Source organism: Nilaparvata lugens, chromosome 3 (genome assembly GCF_014356525.2).
Source record: "Nilaparvata lugens isolate BPH chromosome 3, ASM1435652v1, whole genome shotgun sequence".
NCBI lineage: Eukaryota > Metazoa > Arthropoda > Insecta > Hemiptera > Delphacidae > Nilaparvata > Nilaparvata lugens.
The window spans coordinates 28,070,008-28,094,940 of NC_052506.1; the positions used below are offsets into that span (position 1 = coordinate 28,070,008).

General features: G+C 34.8%; 1 protein-coding gene across 1 annotated transcript; it reads left to right on the top strand.

Moving 5' to 3' along the window:
* The first annotated feature begins 52 nt into the window (after positions 1 to 52).
* On the top strand, positions 53 to 24,618 carry LOC111055454 (monocarboxylate transporter 2). Its single transcript, XM_039422757.1, has 10 exons — positions 53 to 209; positions 10,549 to 10,601; positions 11,590 to 11,691; positions 12,528 to 12,654; positions 13,108 to 13,238; positions 17,339 to 17,631; positions 21,737 to 21,894; positions 22,066 to 22,353; positions 22,929 to 23,120; positions 24,394 to 24,618. Exons 2-10 carry the CDS (start codon positions 10,575 to 10,577, stop codon positions 24,546 to 24,548), a joined length of 1,473 nt encoding a protein of 490 aa, XP_039278691.1. The 5' UTR covers positions 53 to 209; positions 10,549 to 10,574; the 3' UTR covers positions 24,549 to 24,618.
* The last annotated feature ends 315 nt before the right edge of the window (positions 24,619 to 24,933 follow it).

Consider the following 24,933-nt stretch of genomic DNA (forward strand, 5'->3'; position numbering starts at 1 on the left):
TCGTCGGCCTCAAATGTGTATCGACCCACTTTGTCGTCGACCCACTTTTGGGCATCCCGTGTAGTTCAGTTAAAGTTGAAGTTGGAAGTGTAGTAGTGTTTTGTAAGGTTCATAAATTGAGTTCATTTCATTTTTATTTTTCAAATTATGTCCAAATTATTTACCATCAAAATCTTCGACTAATAACTCGATATTTCGTCAAACGTACGGTAAGTGTTTTTAATTTATCCTTTTGCTCATCACATTCAATCTATACGAACCTCAGTTTATAACTCCTAGTTTACAATGGATAGCATTTATTATTTTCGGCGCATATAATAACGGAGTTCCTTCTCACCAATTCAATAAATAATAGTTTCTTAAATGTTTTAAATAAAAATTAATACTTCACAGTAGCATACTAATTATTTTGTTGGCTGGTTAACTAACCTATCTAAACATTTGTATTTCCTATCATTTCACTTGCTTTGTTTTTCTCAAAAAACCTTATACACTTTTTTAGTTTAGGCTACGGTATTCACTTGTCAATCATCTTGGAAAAAATAATATTTGATTTAGCCCACTTAACCTCACTTTTTTAATGATCATTACATTATGATTATTTTATTATACTGTTACAGTCTTGGTAGACTACATTACCTTATTATAAATTGCCCCTATTATTTAATTCACATTGCAATAAGAAGTGAAACTAATCATGAGATATATTAATAATTCTTAAATTCATACTCTGAATTTATAATTGCCATTCTTTGCTGAAAATTTTGGTAAAAACAAGTAGCCTAGGCTATAGAAGATTTGTAAACTTTTAAAGGCCTACAATAAAATGAACAACATGAAAATATTAGTTAATTTTGGTTTATTGATTGAAGGTAGTGAGGTCTATGTTTCAACTCGATTTCCTTTTGTCTGTCTGCATGTAACGCGATCACGGCCAAACGCGTTGAAAGAATTCGATGAGATTTGGCAGGAATATTCCTTTTTCAACTGCGCGTCGATGTATACACAAGGTTTTTGGAAATTTTTGCATTTTAAGGATATGATAAGAAAAGGAATTCCTCCATACACGGATGTCACTATAATTGTAGAGTATAATAATATCATTTACTTTGAAGCTAGGATCAATCAGACTATAGAATTATTCATAACTAGCCGTCAGGCTCGCTTCGCTCGCCATATCCGTCTAGCCAGGGGGCTCGGCCCCCTGGACCCCCGACTGGATCGTCCGAAAATGGGATCATCGGGCTCGCTTCGCTCGCCAGCGTTTTTCATTTGGGCATGCTTCATTCCATCAGAAAGTCAAAATACGGAGAAAAGCTGAGAAAAACGCTGATTTTGAGCGTATCTTTAATGAAATATTAAAGTCATCTCATCACAAAATTTTTAGACCCTAGCTGACCCTCTGTACCAAATTTGAACATTTTCTGTCTATTACTTGATGAAAGAACTGAGAAAACGCAAAAAACCGCTAATTTTGGGCGTATCTGTGGCGTTATTTCAAATTCCTTCTAACACAACATTATTACACCCTAGCTTAACTTCTGTATTAAATTTGAACAATTTCTGTTCATTTGATCTCGATAAATCTGAGAAAACGCTGGAAAAACACTAATTTTGGGCGTATCTTTGACGTTATTGCATATTCCTTCTAACACAACATTATTATAAGCCACCCTAGCTGAGCTTCTGTACCATATTTGAACATTTTCTGTTCATTTGTTCTCGATAAAGCTGAGAAAACGCTAAAAAAGCTGGAAAAACGCAGATTTTGGGCGTATATTTGGAAATTTTTCCAAATTCGTTCTTAGTGCGCCTCTAAAGGTCCAACTGAACATACTACCAAATTAGAACGTTTTTGGTCCGGTAGATTTTTAGTTCTGCGAGTGAGTCAGTCAGTCAGTCAGTGAGTGAGTGCCATTTCGCTTTTATAGGCTATATAAATAGATCAATCAGCTGACAATTCATTGCATGCATTACACAGAACACAGAGTTGTCTGGCCGCGTCTATTTCTATAAGGTAGAGTTTCAATATTCTCTATGATGCGTGCCCATCAGTATCAATATTTTCACATTTGAAAAACAAATTTAATAGGTGATTAAAAATAAAATGAAAAATCTGGTGTTGTGCACTCACACAATTTTTCCTTGCCGTTATGAAAATTGATCAACTGACGATAGTGTTCCCGCGCATCTCAAGTCTACTTTTCTAAGATTTGAGCCAGCTGGTGACAACAACGCTGCAGACACACAAAGTCTGCTATCTCTTCATAGTGAATGATTTAATAGAACCAACAGTTGCCAACAGTTTGCAATTTAATAATCACATTTTCTCGGATTTCAAGCTCATTTTCAATTTTAGGTGGAAATGTTACTGGACATCAATTGCAGAGATTTTCATGCTCAATCTTTCCAACATGAATTTTTTTGTTTAATTTGTATCTGAAGCCTGATAATTGGGAATCTAAAAACAAAATTTTGCATAGATGGTGCAGTGCTCCTGAAATTTTCACAGATATGGGACTTGTAACAGTTGATGAAGCTTATCAATGACTTTTCTAGGTATGAATTTGATCAAAAACGTTGGAGCCGTTTTCGAGAAAATCGCAAAAAAACCCTGTTTTTGACAACATTTTCGCCATTTTAGCCGCCATCTTGAATTGCATTTGATCGAGAATGTTCGTGTCGGATCCTTATATTGTAAGGACCAAGTTGCTAATTTCCTTAATTTCCTAATTACCTTAATTTTTTTCGGAAAGCAATACTTTCCTTACCTATGGTAATAGGGCAAGGGAAGTAAAAATGATTAAATGAACTGAATAATGCAGAAGAAATTATTATTGACCTAGCAAAGTGAGGTCTAAGATTCAAGTCGACGGTTTGGCATTTCTCTTAATGTTTAAATGTGCAAATGTTTAAATTTTTATATGTTGCGCATTTACGGGGAAACGCGGTAATAGATTTTCATGAAATTTGACAGGTATGTTCCTTTTTAAATTGCGCGTCGATGTATATACAAGGTTTTTGGAAATTTTGCATCTCAAGGATAATATAAAAGGAAAAAGGAGCCTCCTTCATACGCCAATATTAGAGTAAAAATCAGACTAGAATTATTCATCATAAATCAGCTGACAAGTTATTACACAGATGTGTGGAGAAGCCAGTCTATTACTGTATTTGTATAAGATCTATAGTTTCAATCAAAGACCTTAACCTAGCTCCGCAGTGCAGGCTGGATGCTTGTCTGACTCGGACTAGGCGCTGATACAGCAAATAATAGCGTTGGTGGGAATGCGAGCGGCCGCAGTAACATCTTCCACCCATCAATGGTCGGCGTAGTTCCGCCTAGCGGACAGACGAAAGATCAATCCAGTCGGTTATTTCATCCCTCCAGCCAGGCTCAGCCAAGCAGCCGAGACAAAAGAACAATGGAGTGACAGTCTTATTCGCGTCATCAGCAGTTTTCTTTCTCACAATTATTTTTATTTTTGTGTTGCCTATAAACTCCAGTCATCAGTAAAAAGTTTCCAGAAACTTGGTGTACTACCATATTAATGAATTTTCATGATGATTTTTAATTATTTAAAAACATTGTTGACATTCTGAGCCTTTAGGCTAAACTTGGGGTCGCTGAGAACGAATCTGCGAATCACGAAAAATAACGAAAAAAACCCAGCTGTTAATCTTCCGGCAACCGTTAACAGTCATCCTGCAATGCGGCCTAAACACTTCCAAGCCAGACACCCATCTCAAATGACAACAACGCCAAGCTGTGAGAAACCATCCTGCACTGCGGCGCTAGGTTAAAAGAGGTATGCATCTTTAAGCTGGGTTTACACCAAAGTTACCAACAAAATGGCAATAACTCAATCCTTACAGATTCTATTAGATTGAACGGAAGTTGACAAACACACTTCTTCATCATGATAAGCATTGAATTCTCTTTGAAATGATGTATTATTTCACTATTCCAAGTTTTCCTCTCATTGTTAAAGCAGCTTCAATGTAGGGGGTGAAATTCTCATTTTCAATTTTAGGTGAAAATGTTACTGAGCATTAATTGTACAGATTTTCATGCTCAATCTCTTCCACTTGGAATTTTTTGTTTAAATTATATCTAAAGCCTGATAATTGGGAATCTAAAATCAAACTTTGCATAGAAGGGGCGGAGCTCCTGAAATTTTTACAGATATGGGACTTGTGGCAGTTGATGGAGCTTATCAATGACTATTTTAGGTATAAATTTGATCAAAATAGTTGGAGCCGTTTTCGAGAAAATCGCGAAAACCCCTGTTTTTGACAACATTTTCACCATTTTATCCGCCATCTTTAATTACATCAGATCGAAATTGTTCGTGTCGGATCCTTATATTGTAAGGACCTTAAGTTCCAAATTTCAAGTCATTCCGTTAATTGGGAGATGAGAAATCGTGTACACAGACGAGCGCGCGCGCGCAAAAACCCCAAAAACCACGCAAAAACCGCGCGCGCGCGCGCGTCTGTGTACACGATTTCTCATCTCCCAATTAACGGAATGACTTGAAATTTGGAACTTAAGGTCCTTACAATATAAGGATCCGACACGAACAATTTCGATCTGATGTAATTAAAGATGGCGGATAAAATGGTGAAAATGTTGTCAAAAACAGGGGTTTTCGCGATTTTCTCGAAAACGGCTCCAACTATTTTGATCAAATTTATACCTAAAATAGTCATTGATAAGCTCCATCAACTGCCACAAGTCCCATATCTGTAAAAATTTCAGGAGCTCCGCCCCTTCTATGCAAAGTTTGATTTTAGATTCCCAATTATCAGGCTTTAGATATAATTTAAACAAAAAATTCCAAGTGGAAGAGATTGAGCATGAAAATCTGTACAATTAATGCTCAGTAACATTTTCACCTAAAATTGAAAATAAGCTCGAAATTAGAGAAAATGTTATTATTTCAATTACAAACTGTTGGCAAATGTTGATTCTATTAAATCATTCACTATGAAGAGATAGCAAACTTCGTGTCTCCAGCCTTATTGTCCTGTCACCAGCTGGCTTGGATGTTGAATAGTAGACTTGAGATGCGCGGGAACACTAGCGTCAGGTGATAAATTTTCATAACGGCAAGGAAAGTTGTGTGAGTGCGCCACACCAGATTTTTGACTTTGCAGCTTTATTTGGACTAGTTAGTAGGTGAACATAGCAAAAGTCCGCATCTTTATCCCCTCTGTTGAAGGTGTGGAACCGCTGAGTTAACACTTGTTGCAGCAATGAGAATTTCACCCCCTACATTGAAGCTGCTTTAACAATGAGAGGAAAACTTGGAATAGTGAAATAATACATCATTTCAAAGAGAATTCAATGCTCGACAAACCTACGATAAGCATAAGTTTTTATGATTCATTGTTGGAGAGTTATAAGCCCTGAAAGAGCAAAGCATTAGATAAAAACCTGTTATTTCAACAATTACACACCTTCAAGAGAGAATATCTCGGGAACTGTTGGGAATATCACAAAATTCCACTGAACAAAAAGTGTAGAGAATTTATCAAGCTTCATTTTTAAATAGGTATTTCAGTCGGTTGAACACATTGTTCTCTAGATATGAGCGTGGAAGCAAAACGCTGCAAGATGCAACTTTCAAACCACCTTCATCCCCTTTGCACATGAGTTAGGAATGGGGACTTTTGATATGTTCTCCTTCTAACTAGTCTCAACAAAGCTGCAAAGTCAGAAATTTTGTTTAAAAGATTCCCTCTAAATTCCTTTGTCAATTGGCCTATTGTTGCAAAAATTGAGATTTCACACTCAACACCACAGATGCTACAAAAGGTGTAGGGAAATTCGTAAAAGCGTGAAACTATACATCAAATTGAAGAGAATATAATGTCTTATAAGCTCATAATCAGCATGGATTTTTTCCGTCAATTTTTAAAAAGTTATAAGAGCAAAGATAGAAAAAATTGGTGACAAACGTGTTTTTTCCAAAAATGTCACACCTTCAAGAGTGGATATCTCGAGAACTAGTGGAGATATAAAAAAACGTTGTAGAATGAATATTGTAGAAAACTGTGTAAGCTTTAATTTGTTATATGACAGTCAAGTCTTTAGGTTACATAGTTTTCGAGTTTTATGCGAGAAACCAATAAATGGTACCTTTAAATCACCCTCACTCCCTTATCACAGGGGGTAGGAGTGGGGACTTTTGATATGTTTACCTCCTAACTACCCTAAACAGAACTGCTGGGTCAAAAATTGCCTTCCCAACTTTTCCCTCTATAATCTTTCCTTGACTGGACTAATAAGTGAGTTTTTGATCTTGGAGAAAACAAATAACAGTTTTTAAGAGTAAATTATGATTCAACTAAATCAACTAGAACAGGTGACATCAGATACTTGTGGATGTGAAAACTGCGTAAGGTCTACTGTTCACAGAACTTCTAGTTAAGTTGTCCAGGAGTCTTCAGTTACTCACACAGCGGCTATTTCGCTTTTTTCACTTATTTTTTTCTAAATAATGGTTAAACATACGAAATTGAAACTTTGCACAATCATTTATAACAACTAGACAAAACTACAAAAAATTATGATAATTTTTGAAATTCATAAAAACAAAATAGCGGCTATTTAAAATTTTGTTTCTTAAATAACTCAGAAACCGTTGGTTTAACAAAAAAATTACAATAACTTTTTTTATAGTGAGGTCCACGTTATAATGACAGTGGATCGAGATAGAAGAACAGCGTTGCCTATCATCTGCCTGAATTAATATATTAACTATATTTCTACATCGACAAAAACAGATTTGGCATCGTTATGGAGCTCAAAAGGATAGTACTACCTGCTTTGTCGAATGATAGACAAGGATAGCAACATCAAAGTTAATCAAATAGTCATTATAACGTGGACCTCACTATAGTAAATTTAATTACCTAAATTAGGCCTATTATTGATCTCAAGATTGTTCAAAAGAGAAAAAAGGATAGTAAAATAATTGAATACCGCATCTAATTCCCACCAATCTTTAGTTACATCATAAGTTCTAAAGTATTCAAATCGTTTGATAAATCTACTAAAAGTATTAGAATTATTGGTTATTGAGATTTTCCACAAAATGTGTGGAAATAATAAATATATTTTTTAAACTAGTAGTTCTGTGAACAGTAGACCTCGCGCAGCTATGAACTACAGCCTCCTCTTATACTGTCCATCAGAGTAAATCCTGTCTGTATGTCGTGTCGGTGAGATATCGGTGTAAAAACGGCTAATGGCTGTTGGGGTTGGTGTATTAAAAATGCTAACATCAAAAGCTAATCTCCTTCAACACATACTGGCAACAGGTCAGCCCGATTTCAAAGCAGAGAAAGGTCGAGAGACAATGCTATGTTATTTTAGTATTAATTGCATGCGTTATTGCATGCAATCAATAGTTTATTCAATAGTGCATGAAAATTGCATTCAATGAGGCATACAATTAATAGTCCACACAGCAGCTTATTTTTTACCAAGTTACTGAGATATTGACTTTTTGTGTAGTTGAGAAGTTGATATTGTGGTAATTATTCATATTGAATGAAAATGACTAAGAAATTGTCAAAAACCACAGACAAAAAACAAATTTTTAGTTTATCAGAGATTGACAATGGTGTAATAACCGAAACCGGTCTTTCTAAGTATCAATAAATCTGTGGTTTTTGACAATTTCTTAGTCTTTTTCATTCAATTGAGATATTGAATTGCGTGCAATTTATAATCCACTCGACAGCTGATTTATGATGAAAAATTCTATAGTCTGATTTCTACGGTAATATTGGCGTTCCAAGGAGACTTTTCTTTTTGTATTATCCTTGAAATACAAAATTTCAAAAAACGTCGACGCGAAATTGAAAAAGGAACATACCTGTCAAATTTAATGAAAATCTATTGCTGCCTTTTGCTGTAAATGCGGAACATAAAAACATATAAACATGAATGAAGAGAAATGCAAAACCGTTGACTTGAATCTTAGACCTCACTTCACTCGATCAATTAGATTTCACTTGTAACTTGAAAGCGGTAAAAATAATCTACAATTTATCAAGATAATTTGGAAAAGTATGCTAAAAAAGTAATTTCTCAAATGTTAAGAAATCTAGAAATAGCAATTAATGAGAAGAGTCCAACAGAATGGGTTCTGTTTTAAATACCATTTCCTGAAAATGTTCTTGTGAATAGCATTACTGTTAAATTGCTGTTGCAATAACTAAGCAACAAAACCTGTTATTCTATCCCGACCCTATTGAAATATAAATATTAATGTTTTTGACTATTAATAGAGTAAATAAATATCAAAATATCCACTTATATCTCTGTATGTCAATATAATTTGGGTTGACTAAACAACTTTGGCAACTAATTTAATTTTCTTATCAGAATTGCTTTGGAAATCTGTTGACTATGCTCAGTCACTGATAACATTGATACAGCCTTTTTGGCCTAAATAATGATAAGAAAATAATTTTTCTACATGTGCTACATCTACATCAAGGTGATCCTGATGAATTATCAAATTTCAGGCCAGTCTCGATAATAAATTCCAATATTTGGCAAGTTCATGGTATCGGTGATGTTTGTTCAGCTTTCAATGTACCTATTTTGAGAGTAATTCCATCTTCCAACATCACCAGTATGGGTTTTGTCAGGGCAGATCAACCACAGGAGCAGTGCGTTATCTAGTGGAGTCGGTACTTGGAGCCATGGAGGGCAGGCAGTCGGTATCTGTTGCTTTATGTGATTTGGACAAAGCATTCGACTGTGTCTCGCATACTGCTGGGTAGGATGAAGAGGTAATGGGATACGTGGAGTTCCCCTTAGAACCATGGAGGATTACCTCTCCAATAGAATTCAGGTGACATTGATGAATGGTGCGGGATCACAGTCAGGGGAGGTGATAGATTCTTGGTCCTCTGTTGTTCCTTGTATTCATCAACGACTCCAGTGTGCATGGAAGAGCCTTATTGTTTGCTGATGACACCACCTACTGGCGCAGGATGAGAACCCGCAAACTGCGGTTGCCCAGTCAAATCTACTTGTAGAAGAGGCTCGATCAAATAAACTGTGTTTGAATGAGGGAAAAACACAGAACCTGGTGTGCACCTTAAGGCGTGGTTTGCTGGCTCGTGGTGAGGTGTAGCTCAAACTCTTGAGTTTTGTGATGCACCCCACTCTATCTTGGGAGCGACATATTGGCATGCTGTGCAATCGACTGGCCAGGGCGACATTTTTGATGCGGAAACTGAAGCGACCACTTGATTGCAGCCTACCATGGGATGTTTCATAGTCATATAAGGTATGGGGTTATATAGTCATATGGGGCCATGAGGGTAGCTGTGAAAGGATTCTCTTTCTACAGAAGAAAGTTCTCCGTGTTATCACGTCATCGCATTACCTGGAGCACTGCCGGCCAATTTCCAAACGTCTGAGAATACTGACAGTCTACAGTCAGTAAATGTATATCTCTCTTCGGCTCTTAAGGAGTGAAGTTCATGCCTCCCGGGAGAGGGGCCAGCTGCACCACCACAATACCAGGAGACGAGGCAACATTGACCTGACCTACTCCAGACTGTCGAAAGCACATGAGTGCTGCCCCTTACGGACTCTAAAATTTTTCAACAGACTGCCGAATTGTGTTCGTGATCTGGAATATATGAAGTTTTCTTGGCTGTTACGTGAGAAACTCATCAACTACCCTCTATACTCACTGAGAGATGATGAGACGAGTGGACTTGTAGACCAGTTTGAGACTGTTTCATAATATGGAATTGCACTTCATCTACAGAGCCACATGAAACCAACTATCTGCAGCCATTTCAAGTTATTTGTGTTTTTAATTGTTTTAAACTTTGACGAAGTCTTTCGGGCGACTGCCGGTCATAGACTGAATATTATACTGAATTACATATTTCTATCATCTACTTTAATTATCATCTATGATTGTCATCTACTGAATACTATCTATTTTGACTATCTTTGTACTCATTAAAACCACTTGAAATAATAAAATTCCCTGTCGAAATCATACTTTGGCCACCTTTTGTGCTAAATATTCAAATAACTAGTGTGTTTTTTGAGACTGTCATGAGGGTGAAAAAAATAATTAATCTAAAATAATGAAACCACCGGCCAGGTTGGCCGAGTGTACTATGGCGTTGCACCCTTCAGTCTGCCTGCCTGGTCGTGGGTTCCAAATCCGCTGGTAGGCATAAAGTTTGATAATTTTATCAACCACTCTCGCATTCACCCACGCACAAGCAGAAAAACTCATGTGGGCATCATCCGCCATGAAAAAATCACCATTTTTCAAATTGTCTATGAAACATAAGTTCAAATTATCAGTTGATGGCCAAATTATCAAGTCTGCCAATTTTTATATTATTGCTCCGTAACCTCAGGCTACTAATGTTGGAAAAAATCTTTTTAAATGCTCTCAAACGCTAGTGAATATCCATATCTAGAAATTATATGTTGAGTTATAACTCTATAAGCATTTTTTTGTCTAATAAGTACATGCTTTTTTGCAGAATAAAGGCATAGAATCGTTTCCAAGATGCAAGGAATGAGCAGTGCTTTTAAGGTAAGTAAAGGATTTTTTAACTTTCTTGGATCATGTTCCATTTCTACGTTTGGCTTTCGTAAAATCAAGTACACAACCTTGAAGTTATATTTTCAAAGTCGGTGAAAATGTCTTGTTTTATACAAAGAAATGTTGTTGATGTGTTGAATGAAGAGCTCTCTTATCTAAAAAGATTAATTCCAAACTGCTTTTTGAAAAGAAAAATCTCACAGGCTCACACTATATCAATTATACATTCTTCTTCAACTCTAAATGCTAATGAGTCAAAGGTCATTGAACTTTTGCACAACATTGCCTCTGATAACATGGATTCATAACAGTCTGCTATCTAATTTCGGATGGCTGAAATTTATGACATTACAGTTTAGAAATTAATTTTTAATAAATAAGAAATATACTGAAGGCAGGATTGTATTATATTGTATTTAATACTTGTAAGTGTGAAATTATTTCATTACATCTCAGCCCTAAATATATATGATAGCTAAAACGAAAACTAAAATACAGTATAATGTCTGGTACTATGATGCCTTAGAAATCAAGAGTTTTTCGTAAAAATGGTAAGAAATAAAAAGGATCTACAGCTTTAAGTAGGTGGGCTTCGAACCACTAGAAGTAATTTTCCAGCTCATATCTGGCCTCAAATAGACCTCATTATAACGAAAGAACTAATCATACAGCGCTCATCTCAATCTGGATTGTCCGATAAGATGATCAACTGATAAAATTAAATATAATATCATAAAACTATTTTTTGCAAGGACAACCACTCTCCAGCAATGCTTCCCGTGCTTGACATTAATCTGAAACAATAAAAATACATATTGTTTGTGTAGAATAATAATTATTCTCACAAATGAAGTATTTTAATAGTCCTTCATAGCTTTCATAAAAATGAAATAAAAAATTTAGTAACTTATAAGATAAGTGTAATATGAGTGTATATGTAAGTGCACTATGATGATACTATGATAAATATTTTTTACAGCAAGTCATGGACGAGGAAGAAGAAAATAAAAAGAACACTAAATACCACCCTCCTGATGGTGGGTGGGGGTGGGTGATTGTTGCCTCATTTGCTGCTCAAAATGTGAGTAGATATTTGTAGATAGTAGTTGCATATTTAATTTTCAAGTTGCATTTTTATGGTTGCTCCACAAAATCAGTTTACAGACTTTTGAAGACTTTCACAATATGAATGGAATATAATTTATAATGATAACAAACCATTTAATTTGAAAGATCCATAGGTAGTTTGCAAACTTTTTAGAAATTAAGTTTATACATTTTTATCTGGACAGACTGTTGTGTAATCACATTTTTACACAATATTCTAATAGTTTGGAAACCTGTAATTGTATAAGAATGCAGCTCGCACTATGTGCATATTTAGTAGTAGGCTACCTATTTAAGCAGAAGAGACGTATATGCCAAAAAAATAGGTGAGAAAGATCGCTTAAGACTAATTAACGTCTTTAGTCAAATTTTGAAATAATTCCAATGTATATGATACCTGACGTCAATGAGTTGTCTGGAAGAAAAGAAGCAAAGTCAGGTATCCGAATTCTCGAGCTCAAATAATAAACATATAGCATAATTTTATAAATTTATTTTATTTATAGCAACAATGATTCGATTATAATAATGAATAATAGTACGGTATACAAAATATTTAATATACAGTAGCTCAATTAGATAAATTGAATGATATATTCATTCAGTACAACTATTTCATTCGAATCTGGCCCGCCTTTTGATATTTTGGTATAAACGTTGATAAAATTGCTGGTTTTATAGTCTTGAAAAATTGCATACTGATTAACAAAGAAATTAATAATACAATATTTTGTTGCAGTTATTACATTTGTTCGTTGCAAAATAAATACTGTCTTGAAATTTAATCCTAATTTCTTCTCTCATTTACAGATAATATTGTTACCTATTATCATAAATTTTGGATTGATGTTCAGAGATATCTTTGCGGTTTTAGAAATGAGTCAGACTGATGTTAGTATTATTATCAATATAAATTCGGCTGCGGGTATGCTCTTTGGTAAGATATTATTTTTCATCACAGTTTTGTTCCTAAAGTGTATCAGTAAGTTTTCAAATGTCGAATAATATTACCATTTTCTATCACGATGAATATTTTTTTATAATATTTATTTCTTCAATCTCATTCATGCATGAAGTACTTGCATGATATACTTCCATGCCATGAAATATATCACTCTAAATTACCTGGAAAAACACTTGTAAAAAATAGATATTTTTCAAATTCTGTATATTTATTTCTATGAGAAGTTATCAACAGATACGGCTCTAACTAGGGGCCAATTCTTTCTCAAAGCGGGAGTTAGTATATCTTATCTTACATTTTTTATATCATCCATGACTTGTAAAGCTGTAACTTTCCTCGTATTTTACAATAATTATTTACTCCATCATCAATAAATACATTTTTCATCTTGTTTGCTTATTTTTATACTCAACTTACCATTTCCAGGTTTGATGAATGGTCCAATTCTGAAGACATTTGGCTTCAGGAAAACGGCGTGCACTGGTGCTGTAATCACATTTTTGGGCAATCTCATAAACTTCTTCCCATTCCCTACCTGTAGAAATAACCACTGTATCGTCAGCAAATAGGAATATCCTGCTTGTAGTATTGAGCCGGGAAATATTATTAATATATATCAAGAACAGTACTGGACCCAGCGTACTACCTTGAATGACGCCATAGTCTACACCATTCCTATCACTGTCTTCACCATCAATCTGAACAAATTGTTGGCGTTCACAAAAATAACTTTTGAACCACTGGAGAGAAGTGTCCCTAACTCCAATAGCTTCAAGTTTATTAAGAAGCTTGTCTCTATCTACTGAATCAAACGCCTTAGCCAGGTCCAGGAATGTCATGATAACTTTATTTTTAATTTTAACTGACTCTATTATGTATTTGTTTACCTGAAATAATGCATCATTGGTGTTTTTATCTTTTTGGAAGCCGTATTGGTTATGTGCTAGAATGTTATTTTCTTTCAAATATTCCATTAACTGTATTTTAATGCATTTTTCAATGATCTTTGACAGAGTAGATAACAGAGAAATGGGTCTATAGTTTGTAGGTTCGTTTTTGGGTCCTGATTTGTGGATTGGAATGATCTTCGCTATTTTTAGGTATTCTGGGAACTGTCCTGTCTGAATGCTAAGATTCACTATGTGGTGTATTGGGTTTATTAGTGTATGAAGGCTGTCTTTAATTATCCGTGTTGGAATACAGTCATACCCGGGAGCACTCCTGCCTTTGAGGCTATTAATTACATTTGATAATTCCTCTTTTGTCACCTCTTTCAATTTGAAGACAGCATCAACCACGTACTCTTGATCTCTGATCTCTGATTGCCCTACTGGATTCAAGGAGCTAGTGAGTATGGACCCAACTGATGTGAAATACTGATTAAAAGTATTCCCAATGTCCTTAATGTTAGGTTTTGAAGTAGGATCTCCTCTTTGGGCAAATGCGTCGATTGGGAATGAATGGGGTCCTTTGGCTTTTCCAGAGATTTCTTCTACTACCTTCCAGAACTTGTGTGGGTTATTTGAAACTTCATCGATTTTATTTTTGTAGTAATTATGTTTTGCTTGTTTTATAGTCGAATGTAGCATGTTTCTAAAACGAGTAAATTCAGTTTTCAAGGAAATACAATAAGGTTGTCTATTAAGTTTTTTTCTCAATTTATCGCGATGGCGTATGGAATTAATAAGTCCTCTAGTAATCCATGGTTTTATTTTTGTATGTTTAGCTGATATTTTAGTTTTTGTTGTCATTTGTTGAATAATATTCTGTGTAGTTTGTATAAATGAATTAGTTGCAAGATTGATATTATTTTCGTTTGTGACATGGTTCCAATTCTGCAAAGACAAAGTGTTTTTTACGCTATTCCAATCTATTTTCATGTAATAATTATCTCTATTGGGCGGTTTTTTGTTAGGTGTGAATAATTTCATGCACACGGCGTAGTGGTCGGTAATTGAGGTTTGTACTATAGTTGTAGCTGCTTCGTACAAGGGTGGTAACTTAACAAAGTAGTGGTCGATGCATGTATTACTAGCTGGCCTAGTAACCTTGTCGACACAGCAAGCGAGCCCCGCATCGTTCAACACATCCAAATACCTCTCTTCAAGCGTATGAGGATTGACATTCAAAAGGTTACAGTTAATATCTCCAGCTAAAATTTTAAAACAATTACTATTATTTGTTTGCTCATTGAAATATGATTCAATAGAGTCTGTAAAAATGCTAAGACTGGAGTTAGGGCTACGATAGATAGCCAGAAGTTCACAAGAAACACCTGCCAATTCAAAGGTGAGGGAGAGGCATGTCGCTAAACCCCCCAGTTGGAGCTCGCGACAATTAGCATCTATTTCTCTGTCTATGTATATAACAACACCATCGCTCTGATTTAAGTTTTTGTATGATCTATACAAATTGTAACCAGGGATTTTCATTAAATCGCTTTCATCATTCAACCAAGCTTCTGTTAGAATTATGCATGAGAAATGATAATCGAGGCTTTGCAATACTACTATGAATTCATCAATATTTTTCCTATAACTTCTAATATTTTGTTGTATTAGAGTGAAGTTATTTTGGCCTGCACAGTCACGACTCTCGAGCCTCCCGCCCTCTATAAATATACTACGGAAATCTTTAATATCCTGACACTCTGCACATTTAATTGGTGAAACGTCCAAAAGGTCCATAGCACTTCTTATCATAGGGGAAGAAAATACTATGAAATAAACAACGGCAAGCCGACCTGCCAGTCATGTTAGATTTGTTCAGAGAAGTTTTTAAATACGTCGGAAGATTATGAATAGAGCAGATTAATATAGTGAGTATCGTATCCACCTTTATAGTACAACTACATTTATCGTGAAAGCTATAGGCTACCGTAATTCACAGAAGCTGATTTTGACATTGATTCAATTTTTCGGAGTTGATAAGGTAAGAAACGTTACGAATTTATAGTAGAAGAAAGTGAGCGATAAGTGTGACGCACAACGCCCTGCTTATCGAATTCTATAGATAAGAAAATTGAAACCTTCTAACTTCTAATAGTCCAATTCTCTAGTAGTAGGCTACTACAGTATAGGTTCTTTAATGTACTCAGTTCTAGTTGTTTACATGTACTATAAATTTACTTCATCACAATCAAGCATAGGAGAAACTCTTGCCTGAATGTAAAACATAATAATAGAGAAAAAAATATCTGAATAGCTTCCTCTATTCTAATGAATAATCAATTATAAAAATATTGTTATTGAAGTAAATAATATGAAATCACAAATGAGAAATGAGTTCAACTTATTGATCTCTTCAATTAGGTATACGTTACCGGTACTTGTATGATATGGAAAAGAGACATATAAAGAGGATTGGCTTGATTATGAACTCGATTTCGGCACAGCAAGATTGACTAAGTAAGAGAACAATTTAAAACTCATGAAGTAAATTGAAATTTAAACATCTTGTGGTTCAGGGTAAATCTGAGTATAAAATTGATCATTTTATAAAGAGATAGGTACTAATACTATTGTGCTTCAAGAGTTCACAAAATAATTAGAATTTGAAACAGAGTTTGTAGAATAAAGTTGAATTTCGAATAACTTATGTACCGTACGTAATATTGTTCTTCAAGAGTTCACGAAATAGTAAAGATTTGAAACAGTTAAGCTGGCTTAATAGAGTTCTCTTAATAGTCTTTATCAGTATAATTATGATGATAATAAATTTAAACTTCTCATTATTGAAAATAATAATAATATATTCATACTCTCGTCTCTCAAGACACAAAAAAAAAATTCTCATACCAGAGTTCACTGTCACCTCATTACATCTTGGAGTTTTGTTCTTGTACTGGGCGAGAGGGATGCGGAGTGTTGCCTTCTTTGTCGTTTGGCGGAGCTCCTTCCTGGCTATTCCTGGCCTTCAAGTTCTCCACATGTGTCAGGTCTCGAACACGAAAGGGTCGCTGCTCCGCTGATATCTTGGCCATGACTTTACAATCTGAAGTCCACACTGACGATAGCTTCTTTTCTCTCAATAGACTTCTGGCTGCGTTGAAGATGGCCCCCGTTTCAGGCGTTAGGTGCTCATTCAGGAAAATTGGGGTGTCAGGAAAAGTCTTCCTAAGCTCCATGGCATTGAGCTTTCCTTTCTGCCTCCTTGCTGTCAACCACATGTTCTTTGTTAGACGGGATATGAAGTTGACCACTATGGCCGGGGTTTATTGTCTGTATTGCGACTCCGCAGCCTGTGCGCCGCTGAAATATCTGCTGGATAAAATTGCAATTGTAGTGCCATGGCTATGTCTAAAAACCATAAACTAATATGTAGGTATTTAGTAGAAGACAAAGCTTCAGCTCATATCCAACTTTTCTGTATTGACTTGTATTTACCATACTTTTTTCTGACAAAGAAATAGTGGATCTTTCTATATATCACTTTGCACGTAGTAGCTTACAAAATCACAAAAATCCTGACCATTATTTATTGATTTTTGAATTAAGTGAACAATTTGTTTTTCTATATTTTAAAGTTCATGCAAAATAATATGATAACTCAGGTTTGGTATTCATGTATCAGTTTCATATAAGAAATTTTTAACACCTATAATAAAATTGATCGGTCTAGAATATATGTTGATAATAACTGAATTATTTTGCCGTTTTCAGCGATTGGAATAGCGTTGGTGATGTCATCGTTCAGTTTGGCTTTGAACTCGTACTTTGTGAAGAGACGAGGAATGGCAACGGGTATTGCAATGTCAGCAACTGGCCTGGGTCCGGTCTTTATGCCGCTGCTGATCAGCTTCCTGATGGGAGTGTACGGAGCCAGAGGCACTGCCTTCATAATGGCCGCCCTCACTCTACACTCGTTCGTTGGATCACTCCTGCTGCAGCCGGTCAAATGGCATTACAAGACCACCTCCATCGAACAAGGTAATTCCAGAGTCGACTCATAGTAAAGAGAGCCAACAATAACATACAGTTTGCGCTTGTGTACGTATAAAAGTGATTAATCATATCCGCTGTCAATTGCTGGACTCGCAATTACTAGTTCACAATGCTTTCTTCAACACTGATACTCTGTGATATTCAGTTCAGTCAACGACAAAGATTCTAGGGGACTACTGTGAATCGTTCTTGCTGTTCCAAAACTCTCACACGCGCATGTTTGTTTACATCGTCTTCCGGCTCTCAGAACCGACTATACCTCAATTATTTGTGAGATATATTTGGGTGTTCAGCTATCCAACTAAACTGAAACAGCTAGTGACTTCTGACAAATTGCACTTGCCGATACTTCTGATATGAGGCTATAGAAGAATATGATAATCCCCTTCTCCTTGGGATTGATTTTAGACTCGTTGCTACTCGCAGGTAACAGATTCTTACTCCCACTTATCATGATCAGTGACCACCCCACCAATAGACAATTTCCCCCTGTTAACTGAGCGTAAAACTTGAAAAGACGACTAGTCGTCTAGTTAATCACTGCTGTTGAAATTTTTGTATTTTCTAAAAAAAATCAAAACTATTTATCCTCGACTGGACGCTAATTTTAACAGCTAATCATTTCTGTCAAAATTTTAATAGCCAATGTCTAAGGGTACGTTTATGTCGGAGCTGCGATTAGTGATAAAAGCTGCGATTCTAGCAACGCGTAGATAATACCAACGTGCTTTCTAATAGGCCTGTTTATGTCGGAGCTGCGATGAAAATCGATCTTGGGTCCTGACCATCGATAAGAGCATCGATAATGGCCCGGTCCATTTTCGAAGCTAGTATCGATGGTATCGAGGCTATAAGTTGTAGACTACAAAGTACAAACATGGACCAATATTTTTTCATGATTTGGGTTGATTATTTATACGAGGAGTTTCGTAAGCAAGTGACATTTTCTTTACTTTATTAAACTATTTCTTATTCAATTACAAAATTCTATCTTATTGTCAATGATAATAATGAAACATAATATAGACCTTGATGTATGCATTTCAAGAATAAATCCAATTGTTTCTATTTTATCAAAGAATATAACTTTTTTTATAAACCTACTTACCTTAATGTTAGCATTAATCGTTCCTCTGCCATGATAGGGACTTATATGTGATAATTATTCCAGTCCTTTTGGAGATTATTGGAAACTCTCGTCAAAATGTAGTCGAAAGTTTCTATTTCCATTCTCATATAGTCGAAAATTTTTTTTGGATGCTGTCTTAAATCTTTATACAAATGATGATACTTCCCAAATACATTCCTCTCCACATTGATAGGATGTACATAATATTCACGTTCTCTACAACCTAGTAAGTAATGCTTTACTGTATTCGATGCAAAAATAAAATCTTCATCAGAATCACTCATTATAGCATACACAAATTGGGTTTTCAATACATTAACTCACGAATCAAGCTTTAAGCACGACTGTCGGCATGAACAGTCGATAGAAGCTGAGCGCTACTCCCTACTAGCATCGCTTCTCTCATCGTTGCTAGAAACGTTTATCACAGCTCACAAATAGCTTGTGATTTCTTATCCTAACAAAACGAATAGTCAATAATATCGACGACAAACAAGTTTATACCGAACATAAATTTAAGTTAGCCATTAATGTGTTTCACTATTTGAACTTGGCTATTTCACATTTATAATAAGTCCATTGTGTTAAACAAATGTGTATTTGGAAAATTTATATACGGACAAGAATAAGAACATTTTCGTTTTGTGGTTGAAAAAGAATAATCATCTTATCTCTCTGTGATTACAATATCTAATCAATTTAAATATCAATATATAATTTATTATATCAGATTATCATATAATTCCATTTAAACTATTTACAAATGAGGTTGAATTGTCATTGGTTTAGTGACTTGGGTAACGGAAAAAGGATTCAATATCTAATTTTGCTATTGAGTTAACCAGCGTCATATCGGAGAATCGCTCAAGCCCTATTCATGATACTGAAATCAGATAGGTGATGCTAATAAAGCTTAATTGCTATATATTATTCACAATTTTCCATTCGTAGCTTATTATACTGTACACTGTAATACCATTAACTCAACTTAGAAAAATTGATTAAGTTATTCAAAAACAAATTTATTTCTCAATCATGAACCCATGATAAAACAAATTCAATTCCATTTGGTATCATTAAATATCACGTTATTCAAATCCTATCAGTTATGAGAATAGCAAAGGTTGATGAGATGTTGGCTCAACATACAACTGAATTCATGCTTAACTCTTATATGCGTATCCATATTTTTCATCATATTTACGACATGCCTGATCATGTTGTTGCCATCTCAGTGGTATTCTTACATCTTGTATTTCGCCTAGGAAGTTGGCAGGAGCGATAAGCATTCTATCTCTTCCTATTCATTGAATGTGAAAAATGGAGTTGTTATCCGAAATCACGGAACAAAAGGATCAAAGGAAGATGTGATGTCCACCGAAGTCTCAAAGAATGATACCAAAGTACAAAATCAAACAAAGACTGATGATGTATTGGATAACGAAACCACAGAAGTGACCAAATTCCTTGATAACAAACCAGCAGCTAAATCTGTCGAGTGAGTAACTATATTATTATAAAATTATCTTTCAATTCTATAATATTTTAGTAATAATCAACAGAACAAAAATCAAAATGAATAAAGCGGCCCACACTTTTATCTTGAAGCTTCCGCTAGTGCGAATATCGATAACACATGAAATAGATAGAGGTGAAGGTTTGTTTATTATTATAGCAACTTTTGTAATAAAAATCGTCCTAAGGCTTATGCCGTGAATAAAAAATCGTTAAATTATTAAACCTAGAAGTTGACCTCAGCTTCTCTGCTATTATTTCCTTGTTCAAGATAATAAATATTTATTTTTGAATATTTTGTTTCAACTTCTTCAATCCGGAACTGATATATTTATAAATAACATCAATCATTGAATAGGCTATATAAACAATATTGATTAGTGGACATTGCTACTGAACTGTTTCATGAAATCCAGGCTTTTCAAAATTGAATTGTAAGATCATATTTCTGTTTTGTACGTTTCTCAAGTTTAATGAATACGCCAATATTCTCAAGAAAGTCAATTATCCTGAAATATTAGCTGTATTTTTGACAAGAACGTTTCACAAATGCAAGATGTCCAGACAATAGATCCCATTGCCGCAGCGGTGTTCTACAATCAAAACGAAAAGTTTAATTGGAAAACAATTCAGATTTCCTTTGATTTCACCCATACTTTGCCATTTTTTTTATTTAATACATTTCATATTTTGTTGATTCATCAATATTCTCAACAATAAATATTTGCGATTTTTGTAAAATTTGCCAATGAACAAATTTGAATAAACAATATTCAGTGTTAGCTATTGTATTCCACCAAATATGCCGATAAACGTTGATAATAGTGGATGTGAGGGATGAATCTTGTGAAAATTAATTTATTTACAATACAGTGTTTATTACATCATGATGATTTGATGAAAACTATTCATTCATCCCCCATTATCAGTATTAACAGCTGATTTATTTTGTGCAATAACGCTGGTACAAACTTTCTATAAGTTTCATTGAATCTCAGAATGAAGTTTATTTATTTATTTATTTATTGAATCATTGAGAATTATTATACAACTTACAGAAAAGTACCACAGGCTAACTTGCGCCCAAAACGGTTCCAATTCTAATTTATACAACAGTCCAAATGTAGCTAGAGGTTATAAGAGTCACTTCAAAATTCTTCAATCACACACTCAATTTACAATCCATACAAACAAAAATCATTTTTAAATGAAAAAAATACTTCTAAATTGAATTAAATTAATTACAAATAATTGGAAAACTCCAAACTTTGAAAAAACTAAAATTTTGGGACCGAAAAGACAGACCCACTATTTAGAACTCTAGAAGTTTCATTTAATTTGAATCTCAATTCGGCTCCAGACATGCGTCATTCGGCAAACACCGAGCAGCGACTCGCCGAATCGCGAGTAGTGTGGATGGATGTTTGTCTATTCGGTAAGCAGCGAACATTCGTGCTCGTTGTTTCAGCCGGCTCCAGACATGCGACATTCGGCGAACACCAAGCATACTCGCCCAATCACGAGTAGTGTGGATGGATGTTTGGTCTTTGGCAAGCAGTGAACATTCGTGCTCGTTGTTTTTCCGGTCAGGGTCGAACATCAAAATGGACGAATATTCGGCAAAAGGCACATGAAATGTACATACCATATGAACTGTGGTATGAGTAAACCGTAGAGTAACGATATCTTTAACCAATTTTGTAACAATCATTTGATACTTATTTGATCTGGTAAACCTTAGTAGAACTTTATTATTTCAGAAACAATGACGAAGTGAAGAAAGAAAAGTGGAATAAGCGACTAGTACGTCTATTCGATTGGATTTGCTATCAGAACCAGTATTCTTCAACATATGGATTGGAATGTCGTTGGAATTCACATCGGAGATGAATTTCGCCCTCATGGTGCCTTTCATTCTAAAAGATTGGGGCTATGACACTAAGAAAACAGCACAGCTCATGTCGATTATGGCAGTAGCTGACGTTTGCACAAGATTAGTTGCACCAATTATTGGACGAAAAACTAAGATTCCTGCTAGATATTTATATCTAATTAGTGTAGTCGTTTTGATTGGATTGAAGTTTAGTAAGTAGTATTGTTTTTAAATTTCAATCATTCAGTTTTTGTTCATTAAAAAATATGACTTTATTTTTAATCTGAATCGAATGGCGGATTCAATCAAATACTCATGATGTAACTATATCATTTGATAGAACAAACCACTTCAAAGAATATTATTTCATCTATGTTGAACACTGCCAAAAAACTTGACTTGAATTAATCGATGAATGAGTCTAAAATTGAAATTATATGCAATGAACCATGCTTTTGTAACTCAAAATAGAGTGGTTAAAAGTAGATTAACTCTTTGTATGGAGTAAAAAAATAGTTAAAGTTATAAATATGCAATAAAACATTTTTTTTGTTATAAAATAAGTGGCTGGCTTATGTTGAAAAAACATTCGATTTTTGGTGGCTACTCTATTCATTTCAAAGTGTAAAATGTCAATCTGTGTATGAGATTTGATGCTTATCAACTTATACTAGCATTTTAACTTGAAAATTGTAGATCTTGCGAATGAATGAAATCAATTTCATGAAAATACTTTTCTACCAAGTCACTTGGATATCCATGATCGACGGTGGATTTATGTTTGCAGGTTTAGTTGTAGCTGAATCAGAGAGAACAAGACTTTTAGTGTTCATTGCATTGGGTATTGGAAGAGGATTCCGTGCCTTGTACCGAGCGCTTGTCGTGCCAAACCACGTTCCTATTGAAAAGTTGGCATCAGCGTCTGGCCTGCAAACGGCTCTCAACGGTGTCTTCCTCATCACTTTTGGCCCTGTACTAGGTGAGCTACCATATTACTGTCAAATTTATTTTACATTTCAAAGCAGGGCATCAATAAAATAAAATTTCTTCATTCTCCAAGAATTCCTTTGAATTAGCACTTCAAATTAATAATTTTGCAATGGAATAGAATATGCAGCTTGGAAAAAGCAAACTTGATCGCCTGGTTTAGGCATCAAAATACAATTCCTCCACTTTTGTGGAGCAATAGTTTTTTGCCGCAGGACAGATAATCTCGGTGACTGACCTTCAACACATCTTTGAGCACAAATTAATATATTATATTAGGTGTTCTATTCTCTAAGAATTTTCTTTTCTTGTATGTTACAAAATTAACCTTATTCATCTTTGTTTCATTTAATCTCAACCAGACATAACTTTTGTTGCCTTGAAATCAAGTACTAGAATCGTAACTATGGTTTCTATATGGTTTACTTTACAATGAACTCTTGTTTTGAATGACGGTCCAAGAATCGTATGTAATTCGGGGGAGGAACAGTTTTGGACTGTGCCTGTTGGTCCTCCAACAATTATTGAAAAAAATAATTGTGTATCATTGAGTCAATAAAAGAATAAGTATAGCCTTAGGCTCTTGTACATTTTAGCATCTATCAATGGGTCGCCAGAGAGAAACCATTTGCGGCCGAGTGTGGGACTCAAGTGAAACATCAGCCGAGTCGTCTGGTGGCTAGCTGCCAGAATCTGGCGACCCTATTGTAATGAGCATAATAAAAACTAAAAGCGTGCCCTCGACACGTTCGGACAATTAGCGTCCCACTGGTTGCCGAGACTGGTGGCTGAATGTAATACGAGCCTTATAAGTAACTCACTTATTGTTGACTTACATAGTGGAAACGAATTTATGTCACTGATTCCAACTAAAATTTCTTATATCTATCAACTACTTACTCATCAATGCGCTTTATTTAATGAGTATTTTTGAATTGAAGGTTTGCCTATAAGGAGAGTAATTTTTCCGCTGTATTTCTTATTATGTATTCTCTATTGTTATGTAAATATATTTCTTATATGTAGAGGTAGGGCCTTATTCAATATGAAAAATTACTTCTCAAAAGAACCTCTGAACAATATAACCTTTCTTTAATCCCCAAGCAGTGTCACAGTGTATTCTAAATCCCGAACCTACTACTCGAAACCAAACTTGTTCTGCTATTATTCATGCCTGCTCTGCCATTCAGATTATTCATTTCAAACTATTCTATTCACTTCAAGTTAGATAGATAGAAAAGCAATAATTCAATTTTTTGTTACAGGTTACATCAAAGATGTAATGAAGAGTTATAGCTGGTACCTAACTGTGCTCAATATATTAGCCGCACTGACTGTCGTACTTTGGCTGTGCGAAATACTTATTAGAATCTGTAAGCATCGTAAAACTACTGCCAATAACGATAATAACGCTCCTTGACTTAATATATTCGGGTATTTTACACTTGTATAAATAATATTGTGTTTTTAATAAATCAATTTTTAATAACTGCTTTCTTCTTCTTTGTACATTATACGTGTTCTGTAGAACAAAATAATTTAAAGTTGAATAGTTTTAAAAATCCCTCATTTTCTTTTATAGGAAAGGGCTTTATTATATTACAGCATAACGATATGAAAGCTCAGTCTTGATAAATAATTGCACCTGCACAATAGATGTCTAATGCAATTTGGAGTTTACCCAAAAAGAGTGTTCCGTCTAATGAGTTTACTCTTTAAATTATGTTACAATGTTGCTTCAAAAAGCATAATCATATCGAAATTGATCAGTTAACTTGATAGCTTTTCAGTCATCAATAATAAAG